The sequence below is a fragment of the Meriones unguiculatus genome, chromosome 8 (genome assembly GCF_030254825.1).
Source record: "Meriones unguiculatus strain TT.TT164.6M chromosome 8, Bangor_MerUng_6.1, whole genome shotgun sequence".
Taxonomy (NCBI): Eukaryota; Metazoa; Chordata; class Mammalia; order Rodentia; family Muridae; genus Meriones; species Meriones unguiculatus.
This window is the reverse complement of record NC_083356.1, coordinates 67,031,515-67,059,004: the sequence shown is the minus strand read 5'-3', so window position 1 is coordinate 67,059,004 and position 27,490 is coordinate 67,031,515. Positions and strand designations below refer to the sequence as shown.

The 27,490-nt window shown below is 42.3% G+C and overlaps 3 protein-coding genes across 6 annotated transcripts in view; 2 read left to right on the top strand and 1 right to left on the bottom strand.

The window, feature by feature from the left end:
• The window catches only part of Il36b (interleukin 36 beta), a 59,728-nt gene extending 34,514 nt beyond the window's left edge, over nucleotides 1-25,214 (bottom strand). The window contains exons 1-3 of one of the 2 annotated variants that reach the window (XM_060389683.1): nucleotides 24,721-25,214; nucleotides 21,707-21,767; nucleotides 19,877-20,154 (exon numbers count right to left, since the gene is read on the bottom strand). The gene's annotated coding sequence lies outside the window, so the exon portion shown is untranslated. The remainder of the gene's footprint in view (nucleotides 1-19,876; nucleotides 20,155-21,706; nucleotides 21,768-24,720) is intronic. The other variant, XM_060389682.1, reaches the window with a different exon arrangement.
• On the top strand, nucleotides 294-4,928 carry Il36rn (interleukin 36 receptor antagonist). Of its 2 annotated transcripts, none has more exons than XM_021663011.2 (5): nucleotides 294-464; nucleotides 780-832; nucleotides 2,928-3,013; nucleotides 4,072-4,199; nucleotides 4,414-4,928. In XM_021663011.2, the coding sequence occupies exons 2-5, from the start codon at nucleotides 804-806 to the stop codon at nucleotides 4,636-4,638; spliced, it is 468 nt and encodes a 155-aa protein (XP_021518686.1). In that variant the 5' UTR covers nucleotides 294-464; nucleotides 780-803; the 3' UTR covers nucleotides 4,639-4,928. The 2 variants fall into 2 exon arrangements, with proteins under 2 accessions (XP_021518686.1, XP_021518685.2); XM_021663010.2 differs by lacking the exon at nucleotides 294-464 and adding an exon at nucleotides 490-676.
• On the top strand, nucleotides 9,944-17,200 carry Il1f10 (interleukin 1 family member 10). Of its 2 annotated transcripts, none has more exons than XM_021663013.2 (5): nucleotides 9,944-9,974; nucleotides 14,249-14,308; nucleotides 15,797-15,882; nucleotides 16,180-16,307; nucleotides 16,561-17,200. In XM_021663013.2, exons 2-5 carry the CDS (start codon nucleotides 14,277-14,279, stop codon nucleotides 16,771-16,773), a joined length of 459 nt encoding a protein of 152 aa, XP_021518688.1. In that variant the 5' UTR covers nucleotides 9,944-9,974; nucleotides 14,249-14,276; the 3' UTR covers nucleotides 16,774-17,200. The 2 variants fall into 2 exon arrangements, with proteins under 2 accessions (XP_021518688.1, XP_021518689.1); XM_021663014.2 differs by lacking the exon at nucleotides 9,944-9,974 and adding an exon at nucleotides 13,679-13,861.
• Nucleotides 25,215-27,490: the final 2,276 nt, after the last annotated feature.

The window sequence follows — 27,490 nt, the reverse complement described above, 5'->3', positions numbered from 1 at the left end:
TTTTCATAAAAAAAGATGGAGGTTGAAAAAGTATAGTGTCTATGGTGTTGTCATATGGAAAGCTGCCTGTGGTTAAATGGAAAAAGCGTTGACACTGGCTTGTTTATTAATGCTTCCAAAGACAGGTAAGCACGTATAGGTTTCTTTTTTGTTGTTTTTGTTTTGGTTTGGTTTGGTTTGGTTTTTTGCTTGTCTGGATTTTCTGGTTTTTCTACAACTGTTGCCTAAACATTCCAAAGCAGATCTCCACCTCCAGCAGTTCCTTAGGTCTGGCAAAGGCAGGCAGGAGGGACTTAAGGAAGGGGAGGAGAAAGAGAGAGAAGAAAAGATTACTCTGGCTTTCTGAATCTACTACCTGAAGCAGCTGAGTGTACCTGGAGAGCTGAGAAGCCCAAAGAAAGTCCTTCAGAGTCCTTGGAAGAAGTCTGCAGACACCTCCTTCACTGAGAGATACAGTGCAACAGGTGTTTTTGGAAGTTTGGGATGGTGTGAAATCATTCTGGGAAGACCGGCTCCTCCCTAGTGAGTTTCAGGGCTCCTCCCTGAATCATTAGAGTTCTTCATGTACTTAAAGGACCAAGACATCTTAGAGGATCAAGCAGACAACCGCAGGCTCCTGCCTGGAGAAAACAGAGATCTAAGGGACCATTTTCTGTGTCTTTCCTGCTCTGCACAGGTGGCTCCCATGTCAACAGGCTCTGGAGCCTGCTTTCTATTCTGGCCTCAGATTTCCCAGCCTTTTCTTTGACTAAAATTTCCTGCTGTTTATTTCGAAATAGGGTCTACATACTGTGGTGTTCGTGATGGTCCTGAGTGGGGCACTGTGCTTCCGGTGAGTATTCGGTCATCTGATTTGGTGTTGTCCTTAGAGAAGAGAGTTCCAAGTACGGAAGGGTTGTTCTCCCATCTGGGTTATCACTGGTAGCTGGGAAGATGGGGCCAATAGTGCCATGGAGCTCTTCTGGCCTTCTTCAGACTGGGAAAGGACTGAGCAGGATTCTCACAAGTTCCTGATTCTAAGTGTGAAGGGTGGAGGATGGGGATAGGGGATGGGACAAGTAGCTCGACAGTCTAGAGCTGCAGCCTGTCATCTTTGGTGAGGAGAGTTGGGTGTGCCTGATAGAGCTCCACTATTGGCTTCCATGACTATGAATTGCCAACAGTCCAGCCACTGTACTAGTTCCTCCATGACCCTTTCTGGGGGTGGGAATAACACAAAAGCTTGCCCATCTGTCCCTCCCTAGTATGCACTGAGCTAGGTATCCTTCTACAGATTTTACAGTGCAGATGAGAATGGTCCTTGCTCTCACTGGACCCAGTTCATACCTGGTCAGCCTTTTGTATCTGTAGTTTATTCAATCACAGATTCAACAAACTGAACTGAAAATATTAGGAAAAAAATTGTATGTTGTGAACATATACAGATCTTCTAGTTACGACTCCCTTAAATAACAGCATTAACTGTTTTTATACTGTTTGCATGGTGTTAGTAATGTACAGATGATTAAAATATTTAGGAGGTTGGACATTAGTTAGAGGCGAATACTACAGCCATCTTATATAATGGCCTTAGTGCCTATGAGTGTTGGTATTTACAGGGGTCCCAGAACCAATTTCTATGCTTCCAAGGGGTTAGAAGATTTCCCAAGCATGTCCTCTGAGGGAGATGGCTTGTGTAATGTGCTCTCTGCCTACGAGCATGCAGGATGCTGCCTCTGCATCATGTTTGGGGCAAGGAAGATGGCTCCATGGCTAAAATTCATGATTGGAAAATGTGACTTCAGAGTTCATAGCCCCAGAATCCAGGTGGTTATCTGAGGACAGCTTCTAAACTCAGCACCTGGATGGAGAAACAGGAGGTTCCTAGGGTAAGCTGCCTAGACTAGTCAGATTGGCAAGCTCCAGGTTCAATAAGAGACCTTGCTTAGTAAATAGTGGTACAAGGTTAAGAAAGACACCCAGGGTGGAGCTGTGGCCTCCATGTACATGCTCATACTTGTGGGCATGCACACACATGCAGCAACCCATATGTGAACATGCATATCCACATGCATACCACACACAGATACACATGCAAAAAATGTTTGGCCAGACATCAAAACAATTTATACTGCAAAGTTTTCCCCATGCCATCTGCTACTGTAGAGTGCAAATTTTATCTTACAGAATTTCAGAAAACTAGCAATAACTTTGAAAAATAAAATAAAAACTTTAAAAAAGTCCTCGGGATGGAATATATGGCCAAGTGGAAGCAAAAGAATATTTCAAAGCACATTTGCTTAAAGCCAGCCTGATCTACATAGTGAGTTTCTGGCCAGTCAGGACTTCACAGTGAGATCTGTCTCATAAACAAAACAAAACAAAAAGCCAAGCATCAAATTTTAATTAGGAAGAGGCCTGGGTTTTGTTTAGCCCACTGTGATAGTTTAACAATGAGGAAAGTCATACTCAGAGAGGGCAAGGGTTTTGTAGCTCATCCCCAAATCTTCCTGATCTGAGTTAGGTCAGGAAAGACCCTCATCTCTCCCACAGGGGTTTAAAATGTCCAAATATCTTGAAGTTCATCAGGACAAGTTTAAGCAAAGAAGCTTGTGAATCAGGGACATCAAAGAAGGTTGGAGAAGTGGTCTCCTGGTTTTGAAGAGCCCACAGCTCCAACTCAGAGTCTCCAACAGAGCAGAGAGAGGAAATTGTCTGGGATACAAAAGGTTGAATATGGAGAAAGAATATATCTTAAACACAGATGGGAGGTAGAGGGTCAGTTATCTTGCAGAGATAGGACTGAAAGTTGTATGGCTGTGTCTGGCATGGTGGAAATAGAGGAAGATAAGATATCCGAGTCTTGGGAGACCTTCTGGAGCAAGGGCAAGGTAGAGTGGCTACCCATCCCTATCCTTATGGAATCTTGATCCTTTCTGGTATTTCAGAATGAAGGATTCAGCCCTGAAGGTACTTTATCTGCATGATAATCAGCTGCTAGCTGGAGGACTGCATGCCGGGAAGGTCATTAAAGGTTGGTATATATGAATCCTAGGTCTCTGTGCTCTCTGGGGTATGTGCTTAGAAACCCTTAAATGGCTCTGTAAACCAGTAGCAGGCCGGAAGACCACAGAACAACCATGTCAGATAGGGAGACATATAACAGGCTTCAAGCAATGTGAGGCCTCTGTGTAGAGGTGGGATATTTTCCAGGACAAATGACTTATGGTTCCATCTCAGACTTTTGAATATTCTACCTCCTTGGGATCCAGTACTGTGCAGATCTTCATTCCCACGTGGGTGGGCTCTGCTTCTCCATCCTGCTGACAATAGGTTCCACCCTCTGGCCTCTGGCTTATTGTGCCCTCACACTTTGGCAGGCCTTTCTACAATGCTGCATACATGTTTGCTTGGGCACCCTTATGGGTTACTAAAGCCACATACATCCCTTTGCTGTATTGTGTGCATGTTGTATATAGAAATACTACATGAGGGTATGGCTATATGTGAATACATAAGCTCATGTATATAAATATGGTTATATGTATAAGTATATATATGCATACTATATGCACATAAGCATTTAATGTATGTGTGCCTATGGATGTGTACATATTTCAATTATTTATGTATGAGGGTACATACATTGTGTCATTGTATCTATGTACATATGCATGTATTGATGTAATGTGTGTTTTTGTCTGTGAATGTGTATATCAAGTGATGGGTGATGTACAGGGAAGAGTGAAACCCTTTTCTGCTCAGAGAAATCCCACAGGGGCTAAAAGCATTTATATATCTCTAACAGAACAAGATAAGGTCCAGAAAAGAGGCCTTGAGTCAAGAGAGTGGTGGGAGGGGTGATCTCTTGTAATTTACAGAATTTCTCAAAGTTTGGCCATAAACAAGAGAGATTGGGTGGGGCACTGACCTGGTATTCCTGTGCTTTGGTTTCTTATCTGGGACAAGTTAGCCTTATCCATGTGTTGGAAGACATGATGCCTCACACTGGTTCTACTCCCTTTAAGCCCCTACTTGAAGACAGTGGAGAGAAGAATAACCATGCTACTGCATCTTGCCTTTTTCCTCTAGGTGAGGAGATCAGTGTTGTCCCAAATCGGGCACTGGATGCCAGTCTGTGCCCTGTCATCCTGGGTGTTCAGGGAGGAAGCCAATGCCTATCCTGTGGGACAGAGATGAAGCCAATTCTGAAACTTGAGGTGAGTCTTACTGAAGTAGCTTTGTGTTCTGGGCCTGGGCCAGGAGAGGAAGAGCACACTTGGCTGCCATGCCACAGCCTAGGTACATTTGAACGCTGGCAAAAGTGCTGTTCATCCAGAGCTGCCTCCTCTTTTGAGGACATTTCCCTTGCCCAGCGTAGCCCTCTCACTTGCCCGCTACTGTGTCTTATCCGTCATTCCCCTTTTTCTACAGCCAGTGAACATTATGGAGCTCTACCTTGGGACCAAGGAATCAAAGAGCTTTACCTTCTACAGGCGGGATTTGGGTCTCACCTCCAGCTTCGAGTCAGCTGCCTATCCAGGCTGGTTCCTCTGCACTGCCCCCGAAGCTGACCAGCCTGTCAGGCTCACCCGGATTTCTGAGGACACCACCTGCGATGCTCCCATCACTGACTTCTACTTTCAGCAGTGTGACTAGGGCTGCATAGTCCCCCAAACTCCCTAAGAAAAAGCAGAGTAGGCATGGCGGTAGAGGGTTGGTGGTGATAGAGGAGCTCCACAGTGGATAACTTACTCCTCTCTCTCCCTACAGGACTCCCTCTTCTGACTTATAAGGCTCACAGGCACTCTGTCTTCTCCTGGTTCTTAGTGCTGGTTAATCTGGTATTTGGAGATCAGTGTGTAGATTCCTTCCAATTGGATGGTACTACCATTAGTGTGGAACCTGATAGAAACCACATAGGACAAATAAAGAGCAATATAAAAAGACTCTTGGGTGAGGGAGAGGAGAGAATCTTTCAAGCATAGTGAAATTGGACACAGTACCTCAGAAGCCCTGCCATCCCTACTGTGCAGAAGGAGGTGTCACTTTGGTTGGCTGGGCGACCTACTTTAATCCTGCTGTTGACAGCTGCTGCTTCTTCCATCCCTGCCTTCATTCTCTGGCCCTGGACTGAGAGGGTGATGTCAGAATAGAGGATAGAAGATGGCCAGGCACACTGTCCTGGTTTGAAAACAGCTGTAAAGTTAAAATCCCCGATTCTGGTCTTTCTTTACATACAAAGATGCTCATGAACATTACATGGGAAGAAATTGCTACAAAGTAACATAGCTTGTAATTTCATCTTAATTAAAATATACTTATCTGTATTATATATTTTAGAAAGGAGTTGTAGCCATGTCCAGGTAGGGACAATATAAGTGACTTTTGTTTTTATTAACTTTGCCATTATGGAGGTGGCTTGTTTGCAAAATAATAAGAAAAGGAATCAAAGGGAGAGGAGAGAGGCGATTATTCTCACCCTCTGCTGCCCTGAAGTGAAATCTAGATTGAGCTCAGCTGCTCTGAGCAGCAGGAACAGGAGGCAGATCCCAGAAAACCTGGGAAGACTAGAGATTGTGCTGGACTCTCCTGGTAAGGAATTTGCAGGAGAGATTCAGGAAAGTAGAAAGCTATGAAACGAGAAAGGAAGAAGGAAGGGAAGGCAAGGGAAAACTGTCTTGTGCTTTGACCTGGGATGGTCACAACCCCTGGGATTCCAAGGAGAAACATGCAATTTCCAAGGGGGTTTCTGTGCTGGTTGGAGAGTTTCTACCCCAAACTCATGTCCCTCCCAAATCTATGTTGATCTTACCGGGGCAGGAGTGTTAAGGGTAAAGTGCTGGACTAAATCTCATTTGACTGGTGTCCTTTGAAAATGAGCACTTAGACACAGAAGAGGCCCAGGGGACAGGCCCACAGGAGGCAGAGGCAAAGGCTAGAGTGAGTCTGCTTCCGCCAGCCAGAGGCTGGACTGCGTGGCTGTCAGAAGCAAGGATGAGGGGAGGAAGGGCTCATTCCCAGAGGGAGTGCTGCCTTACTGACACTGTGATTTCAGACTGCTAGTCCCCTCCACTGTCACAGAATTTCTGCTAAGTTGCTAAGTTAAGTTCCTAAGTCTGTGGTAATTGGTCAAGCAGCTGGAAGAGAGGATGAAGCTTCTACTGGTCCCTACTTCTTGATGTTCATTCCCCCTAGTACTCCACCTGGACTAGTGGAATATGACAGAGGTGATAGCAGGCTCCTCCAGAGAGTAGGTTATAAAGGACACATTAGTGGCTTCCTTGGGGTCTGGTCTTTCTCTTCACATTGGGAGAAGCAAGCTTCCATGCTATAAGCATCCCCAGAGAGAGCGCATATGGGAAAACTAGTCTTCGTGAACAACTGAATGTGTGAGCTCAGAAGTATGATCTGCCCAGCCGCCATTGCAACCCAGCTACTCCGGATTCCTGTCCCATGGAGACCCTGTGAACTCGCCAATGTCGTTTCTAGATTCTGGAATAAGCTGATAAGCTATAGTAAATAATATTCAATGAAAGAAGAACGCATGCATTTACTTTATGATGATCAAAACTTCTACAGTATTTTCATTTTCTCTAAATGAACACCAACCCTTTATTAACCCAAATAGCCTCCTTAAACACTGACCATGCTTCACTTGTTTACTGTTGCCTGTTCCCATGAGGTCTGATTCCTCTTTGATCACTACTGGATCTCCCACCCTACACAGCAGTCTCTGGCTCTAATATTTCTACCTAAAACATTGGGGACTAAGAGTGAAAGCAAAAGAAGGGGTCCATATCAAAGCTGTAACTTACCAGTCAGGCCAGCTTGGCAGGTTAAGAGTTTGTAGAAAGAACAGCAAGGTGGCCAGAACAGAGAAGACAACCTCCATGTGCCCTAGAATCTTCAGTCCAGATACATCTAAGCTCCCTGAGCAACAAGCAGCACCATTTCTACCATAAACCCCTCAGGAATACTGAGGACATGGACCTCAGGACACAAAGCTCAGGTGCCAGGCTGCATTTTTGCATACTCCATTCACACGGCCTGTCTGAGAGACAGTCTCATGGCGCATTTTCTATTTTGGGACACTGTACCCATCCACTCCCTATAGAAATCATTTCCTTTGCAATATCTTGCTAAGATATCATCTCCTGTAAGAAGTATTTGAAAAGATGAGCTTCCTGGTCATTTGCTATGACAATACTTTTACTCTATGCTTAACTCCCTGTAAAAAGTTGGCTTGGGGTCTCTGGCACCCAGCTGACCTTAAAGTTGGATCTGCACCAATATGTTTTTGAGCACCTGGCATAATTCTTGGAAAATTTTTGGAACATGGTGAGTAAACTCACAATTCTGTAATATCCTCTTCCTTTCCTCCACCCATCTAAACCTTTATAAAAGAGAAGTTCAAATCCCACCTTGAAGGGAAATTCCATTCTTGAAAGTCAAAGTGGTTGTTTCAACCTTTGTAGGGTGACAGAACTAAAATAAAAAAAAATAATAATAATAATAACACTTTAGCCTAGGTAAGAGGACACTTCCAAGTCCAGAGGGAAAGAAGGAATAGAAGCATATTTGTTTTGTTGTTGTGATGGTAACAATAAAGAGAGGCATGTATGGTCTGAGAGAGTTTGGCATCATGACTATTCAAGTGGAAACAACCTCATGGCTTTAGATTTCTGAAATTTTGGTAGAAGACACAGGCCTGGGCCTATATTTTCAGAGAGGAAGTGCCCACAGCAGGTGGGATTTGTGTTAGCTGCCTATATTGAAGATCAGAGGTGTTTCAAGATAAGGTCATGAAGGAAGAGGTAAAGGAGCTGACAGCCTTAATCCTGAAACAAGAAAATACAGCCTACCTCATGCTTAAAGTATTCAAAGGTCTGCAAGCAGAAGAATACATTTGCTTTCTATAATTCCAGAAAACACCAACAGGACCACTGGGTATAAACTATCTGGAGCATATTTTTGCCTGAATGACCCTACCCCCTCCCCCAAATTTTAACCATAAAGATCATGAACACCATATGTCCTTCTCCCAAGGGCTATAAAGTCCCCAACCTTGGAGATGATGGGGGAAAAGCCTGACCAACTATTTCTTGAGATGACATAGTATAGATTTGGCCACTTGGAGAGAGATTCTGATGTCAGGCTTTCTCCGATGCTATTGTCTGTCACATGCCCTTGGTTATAGCTAAGTGTGACATTTTAGGTTATCCTTTGTGATTTAGCTCTTCAGCTAAGCTCTAAGGTTCCTTAGCAACAAAAGTGGTACACTATGTGTCTTTGATAGAGCAGTATAAATTTTTGGTACATATATTTTGCCTGACATGACACCTCACACTTTGGTAATTTCAACAGAGAGGTACAAACTTGTGAAAAACAATGCAGAATAAACATTAGCAACAAAAGCAAAAATTGGGTTGCACAAAGGAAGCTCTGAAATAATTTTCAGGCTTGGGAAGTCTGTAAAAACATGAAACATTGAGTTTTTGATCATGTGTTGAGAAGAGGGAAGGATGGTGGGAATGGGACGAGGGAGGGGATGCAGCTGGAATACAAAGTGAATAAATTGTAATAAATAAAAAATAAATTAAATTAAATTAAAAAAGATAAAACGGCAGCACAAGAAGGGAACAAGGACCATCTGCCTTCTCCATTCTTCGTCAGGCTGAACTCAGCTTTGCCCCATATAAATATAAAGACAAACCTCCCCATAAAAAAAAAAAGAAACATTTTATCTCCCAGAACAACATGTGTAAATGATTGTGAAACATAATTCAAGGAGAAAACGAATTTTTAAACAAGAAATAAGGATTTAGTTTCTTCGAAAATGCTTAAGATGGTGGAAAACATTCCTTGGACTCTAACATAAAAATGAAAACTTATCAAAGCTCTACAATAGCTTTCATTACCTTATACAAAATAAATATCTCTTGAAATATGTGCCATTGGAAGATTATTAATATAAGACATAACAATAAAAACAACAAAAAAGCAAAAGATAGATCTCATCCCCACCCATATTTTTTCATTTTTTATTCTGTGGTCATCCCAGTCTTGGACTGACACCTATACCCTTTTCTCAAGTCCTTTGTGGAAATTTACATATGACAATAAGGCAGTCTCCAGAGAACATTCTGTCCAATTCTTATCCCTAGTGCTGGATGAATAAAGGATGTAGAAAGATGTACAAATGGATTGATGTACAGATGAGTGAAAGAATATGTACATTGTTAGTGGAGAGATAACTAACTGAACAGATGAGTGAGTAGGTGAGAAATGGATGGACAGAGTTATAAATGGACAGACTAGAGAACTGAGTCTGACCCTGCACTGTTCACATTCTCATACTCCCTAGCAGTTCAGGGTACATGGCTCCTGTAAAGTCCCTATAAAATCTAAGGCCAATATCTTCTACAGCTGCATTTCCTTAGATACTCATCTCTAAGTTTGTATCAACTAATTAAATCTAAAAAGCAAAGGGTTTCTTCTCATTTTCCCAAATAGAGCCACACTCTTCATAATGAAGCCCTGCTTTATTATGGCTCTCTGGATGCATCTGGCTTCTTTCACCACCAGTTTTTCTATTCTTAGTCCTTCAGACCTCTCCAAGTCTCAGACAGAACCTCAGAGAGCATTAAAGATGTTTGACCCCAGCATTGTTTATCTAGCTGCAAAACCACTAATAACACAGTCAATGACAGTAGCTACCGAGACAGCAGGTCAGTGTCTGGCCTCTGTCAAGGCTTTATGGGTGACTCTCTCCCCTTCCTACAAACACTCATTAATCTCCCCACCTCCTTATTATTCGTACTCCTTATTATTGTTCTGAAGATATTATGAAATCTCTGGGCCCTTCTTCCCTGATCTAGAGCCAATTACAGGCCTGACCCACCCTGACCAGACATTATAAACACAGTGCTGATGTCCTGAAGCAATCAGTTGGAGACTCCGGTCATCAGAGTTCCAGGCACTAGGATTGACAGGTCAGTGGTAACAGTCTTTTTGTGTCTCTTACATACACACACACATACACACTTTTGTGTTAATGTCTCCAAAATGCCCAGGCTCTCTAGGGAGCAAGGAATGCCTTTTATAGAATGTAGTGTGATGTTCTATAAATCTAGGAACCCTTGGTAGAATTTAAGGAAAAGTATAGATTAGGTCAAAACAAGGTTATTACATATTTGGAACCAAATATGTAATTTTGAACAAAATAAGCTAGGCCAGTAGTATTCAAAGTGTTTTGTTTGTGACAAAACAAAGTTCTCTGGAGACATTCTGCATCTCACTTCAGACTTCAGTAGATAATAGGAATGCCACCAAGGTGGTGGTGTCTCCATCACCGCTTTTCTATCAAAATGCAACTTATTTGTTGAAAAAAAAAAACTAATTGTGAAACTTAAAAAAGTTTTAGAAAAAAATAATCTTGTTCAACCTCTAATTCCAATGGGACTAGATTGGTAGCCCAGGGATGAAAGAAAGAAAGAAAGAAAGAAAGAAAGAAAGAAAGAAAGAAAGAAAGAAAGAAACAAAGAAAGAAAGAAACAAAGAAACAAAGAAAGAAGCAAAGAAAGAAACAAAGAAAGAAACAAAGAAACAGAGAGAAAATCAATTGGTAGCCATATTACTTCTAGAATCCAGCCTTTCAGTCAAAGCCCGATCCATGTGTTTCTGTGCTCTGGTAGATTCTGTGTCTGTCAGTTTTGTGGTTGGATAGTTTCAGATAATCTATATGCACCATGCTTCATGATTTCTGGATCTTATCAACTTTTATAAGGCAAACAATTGTTTTAATGCACACACATAAGCAATATAGCAAAGCTTAATAGGAGCTCAGAGGAGTGTTACAACAGTAAAGGGGAGAAATTTGTTACTAAAGGGTAGCATCAAACTGCGAGTCATGGAACATACATAGTTTGACCTAGAAAGAACCTTGACAACCACATAATCTAATACCATGAACCTGAGGATTGATCATGAGAAGATATGACCCTGTATTTTTGCACTCCCATTCTCAGCTGTGAGTTATTGACAGACAAGAGCCCATGTGCAATGAAGCCATACCCAGTGACCTTAATAGGAGTGCTATGAATGGTCAGTGATGAAGAGGAATGGTATTGGGCAGGGAAACCAAAAGCAATGCTGAGTATGTCCTTGGACTTGAGCAGGAATGTGGTCAAAGATGTACTTAAAAATTAAATTCAAGGGCTTTACATAGGTCAGGTTGGATTGAATATACAACCAGGAGTGTTATCATGTTTACAGTGATAACAGTATGGTATATTGTCAGTGCTTCTTGGGGTTTGAAGTTCTCTGATGGGAGGAATATTATGAAAGTGAGATAAGTAAAACTGAGAAAGATAAGTAGATTGGGAGAAGTTAACTAACTTGACCCATATTTGATAGGCATGATGATAGGACACCCAAAGAGGAGGGTGTACTAAAATTCAGCCTGGGTCTGGGAGGCATTAGCCAAAGTGGTCATTGCAGCTATAGGAAGAGATGGATTGCAATTCCATAGCATATGAAAATACAAGTGCTTTAGGGTGTTTTCTCGTGACTCTCAGATTTAGAGATGACCCTAGAAAAGAACTCTACAATGTACCTGCAACACATAGATGGGGAAATGTGAAGAAATCAACCAGTGTCAAAGATTCCAAGGAGGTAGTGAGAAATAGAAAAATAAATTGTTAAATGCCTGTGTTTTTGGCTCCATGAAAGCTGTTATTGATCTTGGGGATAACAGGCTTCTTATAGAAGATGTGCAAGAAAATGAGGAGAGTGTTGAAGAACTCCAGCATTATCTGTTGGTGGCACTTGACCCAGAGTAGTCTGAGTCAGTCAGGATCCATGGCCAGGAATTAGAGAAAGAAAAGAGGGACGTAGAGCCAAATTGAGTGAACGGTTAATTTGGGATTAACAAGGAAGGGAAAACTTTCAGAATCAAGTGTGTGGAACATTGGGAAGAGCATAAGCATCCCAGGCCTTCTGTGTAACCACAAACTAACATGAACAGGTAACTTCTTCTTCTTCTATTCCTAGGTTCTAGCTAGAACCTAGAACCTAGGCAGAGAGACCCTATATGTGAATTTAGAGAAAACTGAAGTGCCGAGACGGGAGAATTCTAGATCTCCAAGGATCCAACTTGACTAGACCAACACTGAATTTCTGTTGCCTGTTTGAGCTGACACTGACCAGAGTTAAAGTCACCAACCAGGATGTGCAGCCTCACACATTTATCTACTTTACTGGCCCCTCTTGGGCCTTAGTCCAGCTTCCTGGCTGCTCCTACTTCTGCCACAACTAAAGCTGCCTCAGTGGTCTGTATCAGAAGGAACACCATCAAACTGGCTTGCCTTGAGCCTATGCTGTTATCAGTCTACCTGGGCTAGAAGAATCCACTATTCTTTTATACTCCAAATGTGGTCTTGGAACCAGCAGCATTATCAAGACTTGGTTGCATGTTTGAAATGCAGTGTTGGGCTTCACCCCAGACATAGAGAACAAGACTCATTAACTTAACAAAAATGCAGGATCTAGAAATATGCATTAGAGAGTGAGGAGTGGGGAAATGGGCATGCAAGCATGAGGATCTAAGTTTGAATCCCCAGAACCCACACAAAGCCAGACACATTATAGAATCACAGTGGACCTATGGCAAAATGAGAGGTCAATCAGGAGAATCTCTAGCACTATGGGCTAGCTAGCTTGGCAGGCACCCAGTAAATAAGAGACCCTGTCTTAAACAAGGTAAAAGCAGGGATCTATCAGCACAAATGAACGCTGAAACAGCACCGGTGGTCTTTGTTCCCGTATGTGTCTCTGAACAGTGATAAATTTAACTGGGATTATAATGTGCACATTATTCAAAACCTACAGTTTTCACTACTTATATTTGAAATTTTATGCTGAAAACATCATCTTTAACGAGCATATACTTCTTATTTTCTGGATCTGTCATTCCCTTTCAGCCAATTGCCTCGTATTGGACATTGAGAGTATTTCCAACTTTTCAACCTTTTAAAAATAACTGATTGAACTGTTTTGTAACTAAACATGTGGGAAAGTCGTTACTCTCCCTGGATCAGGGGCAACAACACATGTGAGCACAGGTTGACAGGGTGCTGGTGTCTGATTCCTAACACTGGTGTTCATGTACAATCTTTACTCTCATCAGTACCCTGTTATCCTTTACTCCCAACAGGTCTTCAGCTTTTACCTGATGACTTTCCAAGCTGTCTGAAACAGATAACCAGTAATAGAAGCCACTTGGAATACAGTCCCATTTCTTATAATACCAGACCATGAATCTCAATGACAATGAGGTGGTCTGAATTCCGGCCATCAGCATCCACCTAGTCTTCCTTACCTCAGTATCACTTCATCCAGCTCCAAGTCCCATTTCTTTCTTTCCATATTCTTTTCTATCTCATTTTCTGCTTTCTTACCTAATTATTTTCCCTTTCTTGCTTGGCAAGAATCAGATCCACTCAGGAAGCCTCAGCCCCAGGCATTTCTGCATTTGCTTTTATGAGCTGTTCTCCTGCTTTGATCTATCTCTTCTGTTTCTTGTGTGCTGTTCTAGGTGATCATTTCAGGGAGGAGCTCTGGGATAGGACACTCCTCCAGGAAGGAACTCTGTGTCCTGGGAAGCTTTGTGGCTTTAGGTTTATAGGTCACTCTTTTTGCTTCAGAGTGCTCACTTTCAAATGCACAAGTGTCTGTACCTCAATCCTGCCGATTTTTGCGAGGAGGGGGTGGACAGGCTCTTCACAGGTCTCAGCAATTCTGGTTCCCAGGAATGATGCTGCCTAACCTTCAAACCCTGCTGGTCCTCCCACCCCCAGCTAAGTTACTTACTCCCTACAAGGTAAGGAGGGCAGAGCAGGGGTCACCTTCAGGCCAGGTTGAAAACTGAAACTGGATCTGCCCTGAGGTTATCCCCAGTCTATGGAGCACCCATTCCTCAGCCTGGGATGTGAGCTGGCGAGCTATTTGGGTGAATCTGTTCTCTAGATTCTAAGAACCAGCTTCAACACACAAGGCTCACACCTCTGCTACCTAAACCTGATCTAAGGGCCAGGAATAAGAAAAAGGCAGAGCTGCCTAGAGCTGGGAGCACTGGGGAGACCTTGGTGGATTCTGTAATGCCTAGGGGTGTGAAACAGCATGTGGCTGGATAATTCTGAGCCCCAGCTTGTCTGCCCCCAAATATACTCCTCTGCTTTTCTGAAAGCCTTTTTCTTCTTTTCCCCAGTAAAGACCAGACACTCCCAACTGCAGGAATGTGTTCTCTTCCCATGGCAAGATACTACATGTAAGTAATCTTGGTGATTTCTCAATCAAGGGGCCTGGGGATCACGTGGGAAGAGAAAAAGCCGAGTCAAAGAAATGAAGCTCCCTCTGACTACAAAAATCTCAAGCATTAAATTATTACTCTTCATCTTTGTCAGTAACAATAGCCCTCTTTCCCGTTGGCAGACTGAAAAATTTGCAAGGATATTATTGTTTAGTCCAGTTTACAGATCTGAAAACTGAAGCTCAAAAAGTTGCATGATTTTCCTCATGCCATACAACTACTCAAACGCAGAGAGTGGACTCAGACTCCATGTTCCCTGAACCAACATATCTTGTTCTTAGAAAGCCCAAACAATCTTGAGTCCCAATGTATCACACAAAAAAAACAAAAAACCAAACAAAAAACTAACCTGAAAGTCTAACCTGGCTAACCTGAAATTCACTTTGTGCATTTGAATGACCTTGAACTCACAGAGATCTGCCTACCTTTGCCTCCCAAGTGCTAGGATTAAAGTATGTACCACCACATGTGCATCCGTGAGAATAACTTGCAGTGTCTAAATTAGAATGCTTCCAGCAGGGAGCACGTTAAGTCCAATTCGCACAGTCTGAGAATACCAGGTAGCAAGATCTTTGCAGACCTTTGTTCTTAATGTACTCATGAGCCTGCTTTAAAACAACAGATGAGCTGATTTTAAATAGCCATTACTAGCTGTTATGGGGACAGAAAAGGCTCTTGGAGCTGGTGGCTTTGGTCCAGACATTCTGCTCTTAAAAATATTGGAAGTTCCCTGGGCTGAGAGCAACTGATGAGCATCTCTGAAAGCAGATAGGCAAATGGGCTAATAACAGGAATTATTCTGATGTTCTGCATGCATGACAGTTTCTCCACAGCTTTCCTGGTGCATTCTTCCCCTTGCAGGCAGGTCACTAGCTCCACAGGCATCCCCAGTGAGTTAAGCAGGTCCTCATCTAGTTCTGGGTTGACCTCTGATATTTGAAACATACGGAGAATAGCTCACCATCACCAGAGTGGGGCCAGAGTCTAGTGATATTGACTTTTTATTTTCAAATTTCTAATATGTGTATTTTCTTCTACAGAAAGGTTTTTTAAGTTTACAAAGTAAATCATACTTCTTACATTCTCAGTGCCTTCATTAATGAGTGTTGCCGTTTATTTTTTAAAAATTAAAGTAGGCCCAGAAAACCTGGGATAGTACTCACAGTGCCCTTGGGATACCTGACTCTCAAAGCAACTACTCAGACATCTATGAAAACACTCTCTATCCCCGCATGAGAAGGCACTGCCTACTGTTACTTCTGGAGCCTCGGAAAACCATGAGCCTAGGAAACCTGCTCTTGCTTTGGGATGGAACTGTTTCTCCCCTTATTGGAGCAGTGCCCCTCTCCTCTGGAATCTATGGTGGTCCAGTGAGGTGGTACGGGGACTGAAGGGTACAGTGATCCCTGCAGGTATCAGGACATTAACCTTGCCATCCTATTTCAGAATCAAAGATGCACATCAAAAAGCTTTGTACACACGGAATGGCCAGCTCCTGGTGGGAGACCCTGATTCAGACAACTGTAATGCAGGTGAACTTCATGGGGGCTCTCTTCCAGGGCTTGCCAGACCTCCATCTGTCACAGGCCCTTGATTCTTTTCTTCTCTCTTGTCTCTGGAGATGTGATAATAGTGTCCCTGTGATAATGGGAAGAGGTAGGAGGCTGTTTCAGCCTGTCCTGGCGAATTCCACTTATTGTGGAGTCTCCCATGCAGAAACAGGCCAGGTGTGCCCAGGCCCAGCTGCTTCTTGTTGAGCCTTATCTTGCTAAAAGCCTGTCATCTGGGGTCTCCTCACTGCCTGAATTACATTTTGTCTTACCTCCCAGAGAAGATCTGCATCCTTCCTAACCGAGGCTTGGACCGCTCCAAGGTCCCCATCTTCCTGGGCCTCCAGGGAGGAAGTTGCTGTCTGGCATCTGTGAAGACAAGAGAGGGGCCTTCCCTGCAGGTGGAGGTGAGAAGCCCCTCCTCATTCTGGAGACACTGCAGAGTCAGCCTTGGTCCCAGGATGCCCTGGCATCTTCACACCCACATGTCCCCTCTCTTGTCCCCTATCTCTCTTTACCTCCAGTAAGGAGACTCTTGCCTTTTGGAATCTACAGAAGGAACATCCCTCAGTAAAACTATACCCTGTTGAGTCCTTTTTTGGCTAAGCCCTGAGGCACTAAGGGCTGACAGGTCACATAGCTGGCTCCCTTTCCCCACAGGATGTGAACATCGAGGACCTGTACAAGGGAGGTGAACAAACCACCCGTTTCACCTTTTTCCAGAGAAGCTTGGGTTCTGCCTTCAGGCTCGAGTCTGCTGCTTGCCCTGGCTGGTTCCTCTGTGGCCCACCTGAGCCCCAGCAGCCAGTGAAGCTCACCAAAGAGATTGAACCCTCTACCCATACCGAGTTCTACTTTGAGCAGAGCCGGTAAGGAGGCATGAGGCTGAGGTCCAGCCTAGGGCTCCCAAACTGAGCCCATCTTGCTCATAGTCTGTGGAAGACAGAATAATGGCACACCAGAGATGTCTAGGTCTTAATCCCCACTCCTATGACTATGTTACATTAAATGGCAAACGGACTCTTCCTTCACTGAGCCCAACGAAATCATATGAGGCCTCATGAGAAGGAAGGAAAGAGTCAGAGAGAGACTGGGACTTTGCTACTAAATTTGAGGATGGAGATAGGGACTGTGAGCTGATGACAGAGTGTGGTTTCTAGAAACTAGAAAAGGTAAGAGCTCTCCTGACACTGACTTTGAAATTTTCTGGCCTGCAGAAATGTAAAATAATATACTTCCATTGTTTTAAGCCACTGAGTTTGTAATCATTCATTGAAGCCACCATAATAAAACCTGTGCTTCACATGCAACTCAAGGGGTGTGGGTACCCTGGTGATTTCTTGGAAAGATACCCACATGTTCTCCAGTGGAGTCCCTGATTTGAGGGTATTTCACAACCTAGAATATCAGGTTCAACTCTTCTTTATGGTTGCAACCCTTGTCTGGCAGCCCCAGCTATTTTTCATTTCATAGAAAATCTGTCTCTGCTCATGGTAGAGCAGGGAGTCTGTGCCATCCTGGTTCAGTGAGGGGAACTGCTGGCACTTTTTTGTTCACCTGTGTTTAGAGCAATGCTGGAGCACAAAAGGTTCATGAGATGATTGACTTCTCAGACTCAGGGCATGATATAAGCAGAGCCACAGTACAAGGTAGTCTGAAGAGGAGAGCTGTCCAGGAAGACTAAGCAGGACTACACAAAAGGACAACTGAGCCTGGACTCAATGGAAAAAGAGTTTCCCTGACAGAAAGCATGGAGTCAAAGCATTCTAGGTAGAATTAACAACTCAGGAAAGTATGGCGGAGGAGAGCTCCAGGCTTGTTTGGGGTATGGTGTGTCATCCATTTGGCTGCAACCCAAGGTTTGTGGTTAAGGAGTTACTGAAAATTAAAATGGGTGGGGTCCCATTGTGAATGACTTGCAAAGAAGTTTAAGCCATACCTGGGAGGCCCAGAGGAGTCATCTGTGTATCCCAAGCAGGGCCTCTGTGATCATTGCTAGACTGACCTACATGTTACCAGAACTTACATTTAACCCCACATCCTCACCCACAGTTGGGTAGCTTCAGAGGTCAACTTCTATGCTCTGGTTCCATGGGTAGCCTGACCCTGCTCCACCTTCTCATGGTGGCATATCTCCTTCATTTATCAGCTAGAAGATAAATTTAGGCACATAAGCTTAGGCATGTTAGAGTGATTCATGAATCAGGCAGCACCAAACTACAAGGGGAAGGGGATTATTTAAGAATGGGAGGGAAGAGTTTTAGAAGGTGTTCAGGAAACAAGGGGAAGAAGAATTTGATTGCTTAATGTGGAAATTCCTAATTTAAATGTTAGTCAGTAGTTTCTAATTGTTTAAATCTCTAATTAGAGGTTAGTTGGCAGTTTCTGGTTATTTAATCTACATTTCATTTTCTTAGTCTATGACCATTCTCTGAGCTACATGTTAGTTTGATGAAGTAGGAGCTCAAAACTCATAATAGTCTTCCAGTTAATTATCTTAACTGGATCACTCATTTTTGTTGGCCTCCTCTTGCAATCTCCTCCCATGGGCCACCAAGACACCTCAGGCTTCCTCACACCGGAAGAATCACATTCCCAGCATTGACAAAATATTTTTTCAGTATCTGGTATTTGCTAAGTCTCCATTGCTTCTGGGGATAGGATACAAAGAGGATGAAGGCACAGCTCCTGTCCTTCAAGGACGCACAATGTAGACAAAGGAGACCTGACATTTTAAGCAGATCATCTTGTTTCAAATTGGGCAGGATTGGGGGTTGAGGGCTTAGATTGGTGGTATGTCGCTTGCCTGTGCTAGGAAAAAAACGAATTCTGAGGCTGGTGAGATGGCTTAGATGGAAAAGGCATTCATTTGCTAATGAGACTAATGGTCTGAGTTTCATTTTCTGAAACCCACATGGTAAAAGAGAGAACCAACTCCCAGAAGTTGTCTTCTGACCTCCACAGGAGGGCCATGGCACATTTCCTACCCCCACCCCATCACCCAAAATAAATAAGTACATAAATTAGAAAAATTAAGAAAAACTCATTCTGCAGAGCTCTGGTAGAATTAACAGCAGGCTTGTTATGGCATTTGGAGTTTGAAAATCAAAGCTACTTTTGACAGATACAGTTCAGGAACTGCCAGAATGCTTTTCTGTCATAGCCCAAGACTCATACTTAAATTTGTTCCCCTCCCTAAAAAAGCACGCTATCTGCTATCTTCTCAACCAGGCCACAGATGCTATAATTATGTAAATGTGTGAAAGAGGCACACTTTAGATCTTATCACTATTCTACATATCAGAATGGTGGGTGTGGGACAGGATGAGCAACTGGTACTCAGTGTGAAGACGGCTTGTTAGTGCTCAGGAATGTGGTGGGTGGGTAAGGAAATGCATGTGGCCATGTGTGTATGGTGTGCAGTGTCTGTGTGTGTGCATGTGTGTGCGCGAATGCATGCTGTTTATATCTGCCCTAGGATTTAATGTGTGGAGCAGTTCATTTAGTGGGCTTTGTTTCTAGAGGATCTGGAACAACCTTACCCTAGAGGGCCATATGTTCAAAGCCTCCTAGTACCTGCATGTCCCAAATCATTCAAAACAAAATTAAACTTTTACATTGACTGACATTTCTCTTTGGACCACATTTTTATCTCAAGATACTAACTTGAGCATCACAGCAGACCCAAAGAACAGCCGCAGGAAGCATCCCACACAACCCAATCCCCCAAATACATAGCACATGTTAGTTCAAGTGAAGACAATCAGGTCTATAAAAGAAGAACGGATAAAACTTTAATGGACATCATGTTTTCCAGGGTATCAGCAAAAATCAAAAAACTGATGCATGGACATTTAGATTATTTGACCACTTTTGAGACTGGATTTCACATTTGCGTAACTAAACAGTTTACTGTGACTATGTCTTAACAAAGGGTCATGCCTCCTAGAGAAGTTCCAGTAGCATCTCTACCTACCAAGGTGCAGACTCCAAGCCCCCAGTGGTATCCCTGCGGTCATTTTCTAAGATGGGGAACATGCAATGCACCATTTGGATGGAAGGTGGCGACAGAGTTCAGCTTTGCCTTTTGAGGCAGTGAGTCCTGGTGAGCAATTTCTGACTGCTTCATACCACCTGTCTGCCAGCTTCTGTGCCCCATCTCTGCCTTGCTTTCAAACAGGAAGCATAGCTCTGCATCGCTGAAGGGGCTCTTCCTGACTCTGCCATTAAGAAATTTCACCGTTCTCTAGAAGCCTAGAGAGAGAAGGAGACAGACAGACACAGACACAGAGATTAAAATACACACATTCACTCTTAGTATATTTTTTGATCACAGATGTCTTTGTACAACATGTATGCTATGTTCCCTGGTGAGTTACATGCTATCATGAATCATTCTTCCACACACTCATCCCTTCCAACTCTCTTGAAACACTCTTGCTTAGGCTTTGATCATAGAATGGGGGTGACAAAGAAAGCTTGGAACCTTGCTTTCCAGCAGAGTTTCTTCTACTTTGGAACATGTAGACAGACATTTTTTCATAGCCATAGTACAAGGAATAGTACTGTCCACATTAGAAGACTCAAGTGTCTCCTGCTATACATTTTCCAAAATGGTATTAGAGAATATTCCATTGAAGGCTCATGGAGGGAGATGGTTATCTATGATTTTTGTTGCATGCTCTTTTCTGTTCCACCCTGTTTCAACAACAGTGACTGTCTCACTGTTCCCCAACAACAACAACAGAATGTTGTTACAGGCGTGTATCTCAGTTCAGAGGATACCTGCTAAGATTCTAAGCTTTTATAACGTGTGATGAAGAGTTGGACTAGGGACACACAGATAGTAATAGAAAAAGAAGTAGTTTATTAAGGAAACACACTCCTGAGAATGGAAGTGGGCTAGAGACCTGGAACAGAACCAAGACTCAGAAGTACCTGGCCACAGCACTCTAATTCTTATGTGTCATTTAATAGTAACCAGTTTTTGCACACTCAGAACTGAAAGGAAATTTTCAACATGCTCAGTTTTGTTCCATATGGTCCATTTAGGAGAGACTCCCAGGCTTCTGCTGCCAACTGGCTTCTTTGACACATTGTCTTGTTGTCTCTCCATAGCCTACTCTCCTGACCCAACTCCACTCATGAAAGCTGTATGGAGCCAAAGTTTGCTGCTTTGTGGGTTCCTTTTTCTCTCTTCCACCCTTCTCCTCCATTATTAACCCTCTAATACTAGATAGGAGACAAAAATGGATAGAAGGGAAAGGGGGTGAAGTCAGACTACTTCCTGCTGGTTAGGCGGCATAGTTCCTTGGGGCAAGTTTGATCTTCACTATCAAGATAGTGAAGACCACTATCTTCTTCTCCTTTCTTTGCTATGCATGACTACTTGACAAACAGCAACAAAGAGCATCTAACCACAGCAACCCCACCTCTTGGGGCCCTAGCATTCATATATCCCCTGAAAAGTTCCCAAAATTTCAAACATTACACATTCACAGAAACTATTTGCCACTGGAAAAACCACATACCTACCAGAGCATAAGGCAAATCATAGTCAGCTGCTGCAAAGCAGCCCCATACCCCACATCTTTGATTAAAACAAAAACATTCTTATAATATTTCTGTGTCTTTTAAAGAGGCCAAAATTCTATATTACTATAGCTATAACCCCAGGAGTCTTTTGGAATGATGAGAATCAATCTTCTATAATTTCTTCTATGCTGTTGAGGGAGATAGTCTCTGCCTAAGAGCATCAATATAACTCATACTTTATCTCTTGACAGGAGAGGAGGGTTTAGACTACCTGTAGTAGAAGTTGGCAGGATGTTCTGCATCACAGAGAATTAGTCTGACTCTATCATATCCTAGAACACACAAATTTTACAAGATTAATGGTATAAGGCCTAAGTAAGAGTAACATAGTTATACGAATTGGTGTCCCCAGAAAGAACAAGATACAGGAAGTCATGCCTGTTCCAGAAGAGCTATCTTTGGTTAGGTTATTTCTAAGGGCATTATCCCTTCAACTATTGATAAAATATACTGGTGATTAATAAGATAGAAAAATCCAAAACTACAGTTTTTAAAAGGAATCTATTGGTAGAATAGATCAAAAAGAGGTTGTAACAGTGAGTACCAACATTATCAAAATATAAAAACATAAATAAAGCTAAAACACAAGTTTATAGTTAGTTGTTTAGAAAAAGATCACATTTAAGAAGCTAAGATATCCTTTTTGTTTGAAGAGACTTGTTAACCTTGATTTTTTTTTAACAAACCTACTTAAGAGTTATTAAATGCTCCTACCTTCCTTTCAACCCCCACCTCCACCCCAACACTGGGAGGAGGAAAAGAAGATTAGTGGAGACAGGGGGCGAAGTTCTCTCTGCTATTTCCTGCGGGGTAGGGTCATAGGATTCAGTTGGAGGAAATACCAGTATCAGTCATCCAGAAATCAGAAGTCCAGGTAATCAGCAAATCAACAAACAGCAAACGCAGCAGCAGGATGAACCAACAGCAAGCAGTCCTCCTCTAAGGAGCTGCACCTTCTTCCTCTGGGCTGTCATATTTATACCTCTCAAAGCCTCAGACTTCAACTAATTCCACCTGGCATAGACCACTCTCCGCATGACACACTTAACAGGTGTGGACAAACTAAAACCCCCAACTACTTGGAATTTTAACAGAAACATGTTTCCATATCATAAACCAAGACGTCCACAACAGAGACTCTTTAAGTTTTTATCCTTTTAGCTGTATGTACAAGTGGCCTTGTCTTTAAAGTGTTCATGAGACTATAGGAACCCAAAAAGGTAAAGAATTCAGAGAGTAACTGTTGAGTTCTTTTAGTCTGACTAAGGTGAGTCTTTATCCACCCTGAGAAGATGTCAATAAAGATCAGAAGACATATTTTTGAAGAGTCATCTGTCAGATTTTCTTTAGCTACTATACTTTTTAAGCATCTTAGATATTCATTTGCTGCAAATTTTAGGTGATGAAATAAGCTATAGATCTAAGAGTACTGACATTCCCAATGAGGTGAGCCCCCTACTGTTATGCTTTGTTATTGTACCATGTGTGGGGCAATTCCCAAGGCTGGGACCAACAGCATTAGCTTCTTTTGCTTCAGGGCATTTACACTATACAATCCTTGAGTCACCAATTAAATTAGAGAACAAAGCCCTGATATTAGGGAAGAAATCACACGGGGGGGGGGTCCTACTAGGGAACCATGACTATATTGATCTTTGAAGGAAGCTTAACTTCCTTTCAGACAATAGGACATCTTCCCTTACAGAAGGTAAAAAGAGGTTTCCTTGTTTCCTACTACCGGTAGCTCCTTCCCTGGACCTTGCTTCCCCATAACTGTGGCAATTGCCCCTGTGTAAGCTTTCCCTCAAAGGGCTTCCTTAGGGTAGCAAGTGCTTATCTGTCTATGGAAATATTTTATTCCCTGGGGCAAAGCTATCAGTTGAGCCTGTAACTTACTTTCTCTAGGCCTTGACTGTTGTTTTATTTTATTTCTGTTGTTGGAAGTGCCAAATGGCAAATTTATTTATTTCAGATTTATCTTCAAGTGTGTGTGTGTGTGTGTGTGTGTGTGTGTGTGTGTGTGTCTGTCTGTCTGTCCGTCTGTCTGTGGGCATGAATACTTTTGTTCAGGTACCTGCAGAGGCCAGAAGAGGGCCTCAGATTCCCCTGAGACATAGTTACCAGCAGCTATGAACTACCCATTGTGGGTCATAAAACTGAACCCAACTTCTCTGCAAGAGCAGTTGCATTTTTAGCCTCCTAGTCATCTCTTTAGCACACCAAAAAAGAAGCTGAAAAGTTAACTTGGATTATCTGGGTCTTATTATCTCTTTCTGTAAATTCTCCCAAGTAACAGACTTCTTCACATTGCTTGAGGACATAGGTCTGAGAAAATGATCAACCAGATAATATCTTGACTGAGATTGCTCAGTTACATATACTTTTGTCCTCTGCTCTAAATTTTCAGTTACACTGTGAAATAAGAAAGAGATTAAAAGAAATTTGTGCTAATATGTAGAGAAAGCATATAAACATTAGGTGCACATAAAGGTGGATTTTAAAAAAATAAGTTTTTATGATTTTCATGTAGATATATCATTTTTTAAGTTAGGATATTGATTTGATCATTTCCAAAATAGCATTAAACAATCTTTAATGCCAAGTCTGGACTTACAAAGACAGAGCTCTTAACATAAAGTAAAAGACTTTATATCTCAGAGACAAGATTCTAAGCAGCTGTGTTGGTACCAACAGCTGTGTTCTTCTTAATCTTTTCACTACATCTATTTACTTCATGCTCATATGCATGTGTGTACATGCCTGTGCGCCACACTGTCTCTCTGTGTGTCTGTGTGACTATCTGTGTGTTTTTTTGTATGTGAGTCTCTGTGTATCTGTGTGTGTTTGTGTGTCTGTGTGTCTCTATGTGTAGGTCAGAGGAAAACTAGTGAGCCTTGGCTCTCTTCTTCCACAGTGTAGATCTGAGGACTCAAACTCAGGTTGTCAAACTCAGCTGGGCTGCCTCATTAGTCCCAACAGCTTGGTTTTTAAATGACCAGACTATTTTAATTTTAAATTGGACGAGAACTTTGCAAACCTATTTGTTCGGTTTTGTTGTTTTTGGAAGGGGCAAGCACAGGTGGACAGGCAACAATTTTTATATATAGGTTTAGATTTTTCACCTAACCTACTTTATTTAGAGTTCTTAAACACTTACATCTCCTTTCCACCCACTGTCTAGAGGTAGAGGAGAAAGAAGGTTATTAGGTAAAGGGGGTTATAGACCTTTTTAGAAGTAGCTCCTTAGGATGAGGCCACCCTTTGTTGTCTGGATACCAGCAGTCCAGTCCAAAGGCCAACACTAAACACAGTACAAATCATCACAACAAATCACCAAAAGCCGCAAGACTCAGTTGGATTGCTCCAAGAAGTTCTCTGGAACGTTTCTCTCTTTTTAGAAGTAGTTCCTTGGGGTGTGTCCACCTTTTGTTGTCCAGATACCAGCAGTCCAGTCCAAAGGCCAACACTAAACAGCAACACAAATCAGTACAATTCAGCAAACCGGGACAAGTCAATGAAAGCCGCAAGACTCAGTTGGATGCCCCAAGAAGTTCTCCGGAATGTTTCTCTCTGTGAAATCAAGTGTCGAAGCACGAAGATCAGGGCAACGATCTCAATCAAGTGCTGCCTTACTGCTCATGAGCTTCTAAACATCTCCTCTCCTCAGAGTCCACCAATGGCCGTTCTCAGCTGACCAAAGTCATGCCCCTCGAGTGAGACAGCTCACAGCAAAGCATCACATGCCCTCTCCACAAGACAAACAGCACATGACTCAACTGAATCTTCTAAGAAACCAAAAACTTCCACTTTATTTACATCTCAATGTCACAAATGTAAATTAAATTTTACCTTAAAATATAAGATATTAGTTATTATTGTTTTCTCAAAGACTTAGTAACTTTCATTTTTATTGAATATAGAGTAAACTTACCTGGATTCTGAATTTTATTGCTTAGTGTGACTATACCACCTAAATTTTGATTAGTCAAAGGAAATTTAACAAAAAGATCTTTGATAAATATGTATGTATAACCATCATCTTAAATATATTATGGCTTCATTTAAAAATCTTATATTTATCACTTAAGAATATTCCTGAAACAGAAATCCATGAGAACTAGTCTAATAGGATGATTTTTAATGTACATCATTTGAAGGCATTTTTATTAACATAAAGTATTTTATGGCTTTTTATTTTTGTTACTTTTTTTTTTTTCAAGGCAGTATTTCTCTGTATAACATTGGCTGTCCTGGACTTGCTTTGTAGACCAGGCTGGCCTGAATCTTGCAGGCCTGTCTCTGCCTCCTTGAGTGCTGGGATTAAAGGTGTGTACCACCATTCCTGGCTTTTTTGTTACTTTTGACGATTATCCTTAAACATTTTTTCAGAACCTGGTTTGAAAGGAAATCCTTATTAAAAAAAAATCTATATTCAATATTAAATTTCATACCTTAATAATTCCATAAACAAATAGCATTTTAAGGTTCAATAAACATATAATAGATCCAAAAGTACCATTTCAGTAGACTAGAGAAGTGCTGAAGTTTATAAGACAGCATGTATTCTTAACGCCTCTTAAGTTAGCCCCAATACGCACACACACATACATACACTTTTTAAAAATTAAGCATGCCAAAATATTTTTAAATCTGCAATAAAAACTAAATTTTCAAAAATGAAGTTCCATGTGTTTTGTTACTCAATTATTTCAGGGAATTCTAGGAGCAGATTGGTCTTTGCCCCACATTGTTTTAACACAAAATTACTTACAAGCAATGGCATGAATACTTGGGACACAATTACATTAAGGAAGTGAGAGGTTTTTCTATTTGGAGGAAAGGAGATTGGGTGGGGGAATCTGCCAAAGCTCTCCAGTCTGAAAGACTGTTTCCCTGGGTGCCTTTACTGTGTTGGTGTTCCTGCCAGGAGCTAGTCTTTTCTTTTTCTGGGAGCAGAGTCAATCACCTGGATACTTATATGATGGCTATGGCCTTGGGCTTGGGTACATTTGATATATCCATGTGCCTGGTAGCCTGGGCTTCACATTTGAAACAGACCTGGCTTTTGCTCTTTGAGGCTTTTTCAGGGGCCACTTGATAGCTGGGCCTGGTGAACGGCACCTATAAGGACAAGCACAATCATTTGGACTCCTTCCTCTGTTTCTTCCTGCCTTCCTTCGGTCTCAGTTGAAGACAGAGAAATCAGTGTTTATTTGAATCTGTCTTGTCAGATGCCATATCTGTGATTTCTGAAGTTTTCCATAGCTGTCAGGGGCTGGTTGGCTGATAATATGGTAGCCCAGAAGAACTTTTCCTTTGGGGTATGAGGGGCCCAGGTTGATGGAGTTCCTTAAATCTTCAATTAGCCTGTTGATAATGGAGCAAGTTTTACTGCCTTGAGTGGCCTCTCTGATCTTGTCATAGTTAACATGTTTGTCAACATAGTTTTTCATTCCTGCACTAACACTTTGTCACCCTCTTTTGTCTCCAGGTGTCCACTAGGAGGTAATAACCCCAAGCAATGGGGTTTCTTTTTTAAGTCCAGTCGATGCACAGTCCTTAGTTGATGATTCAGTCTCTGCAAGCCTCCTTGAGCCCAGGTTAGTGAGTTCTGTTGGTCTTCTTGTGGAGTTCCTGTCCCCCTCCAGGTCCTTCTATCCTCCCCCGATTCTTTCACAAGGCTCTCTACACACCACCCAATGTTTGGCTCTGAGTCTCAGCATCTGTTTCAATTGATTGCTGGGTGGAGCCTCTCAGAGTACAACCATGCCAGGCTCCCATCTACAAATATAACAGAGTGTTGTTAATAGAGTCAGGGGTTGGCTCTCTCCCTTGGGGTCTCAGGTTGAGCCAGACACTGGTTGGATATTCCCCCAATCTCTACTCTTATCTTTATCCCTGCACATCTTATAGGAAGGGTAAATTTTGGAGTGAAGATGTTGCAGGGGGGTGCAATGAAGTTTCTAATGGAGAACATGCACACTGGACAGACAGT

Bases quoted from the DNA above. Each gene is read 5' to 3' on its own strand.
- Il1f10 (XM_021663013.2), top strand. From the start codon at position 14,277: ATGTGTTCTCTTCCCATGGCAAGATACTACAT. The intron at 15,883-16,179 runs GTGAACTTCATG...CTTACCTCCCAG, and splicing joins TTCAGACAACTGTAATGCAG to AGAAGATCTGCATCCTTCCT. The intron at 16,308-16,560 runs GTGAGAAGCCCC...CTTTCCCCACAG, and splicing joins GGCCTTCCCTGCAGGTGGAG to GATGTGAACATCGAGGACCT.
- Il36rn (XM_021663010.2), top strand. From the start codon at position 563: ATGTACTTAAAGGACCAAGACATCTTAGAGGATCAAGCAGACAACCGC. The intron at 677-779 runs GTGGCTCCCATG...ATTTCGAAATAG, and splicing joins GTCTTTCCTGCTCTGCACAG to GGTCTACATACTGTGGTGTT. The intron at 4,200-4,413 runs GTGAGTCTTACT...CTTTTTCTACAG, and splicing joins AGCCAATTCTGAAACTTGAG to CCAGTGAACATTATGGAGCT.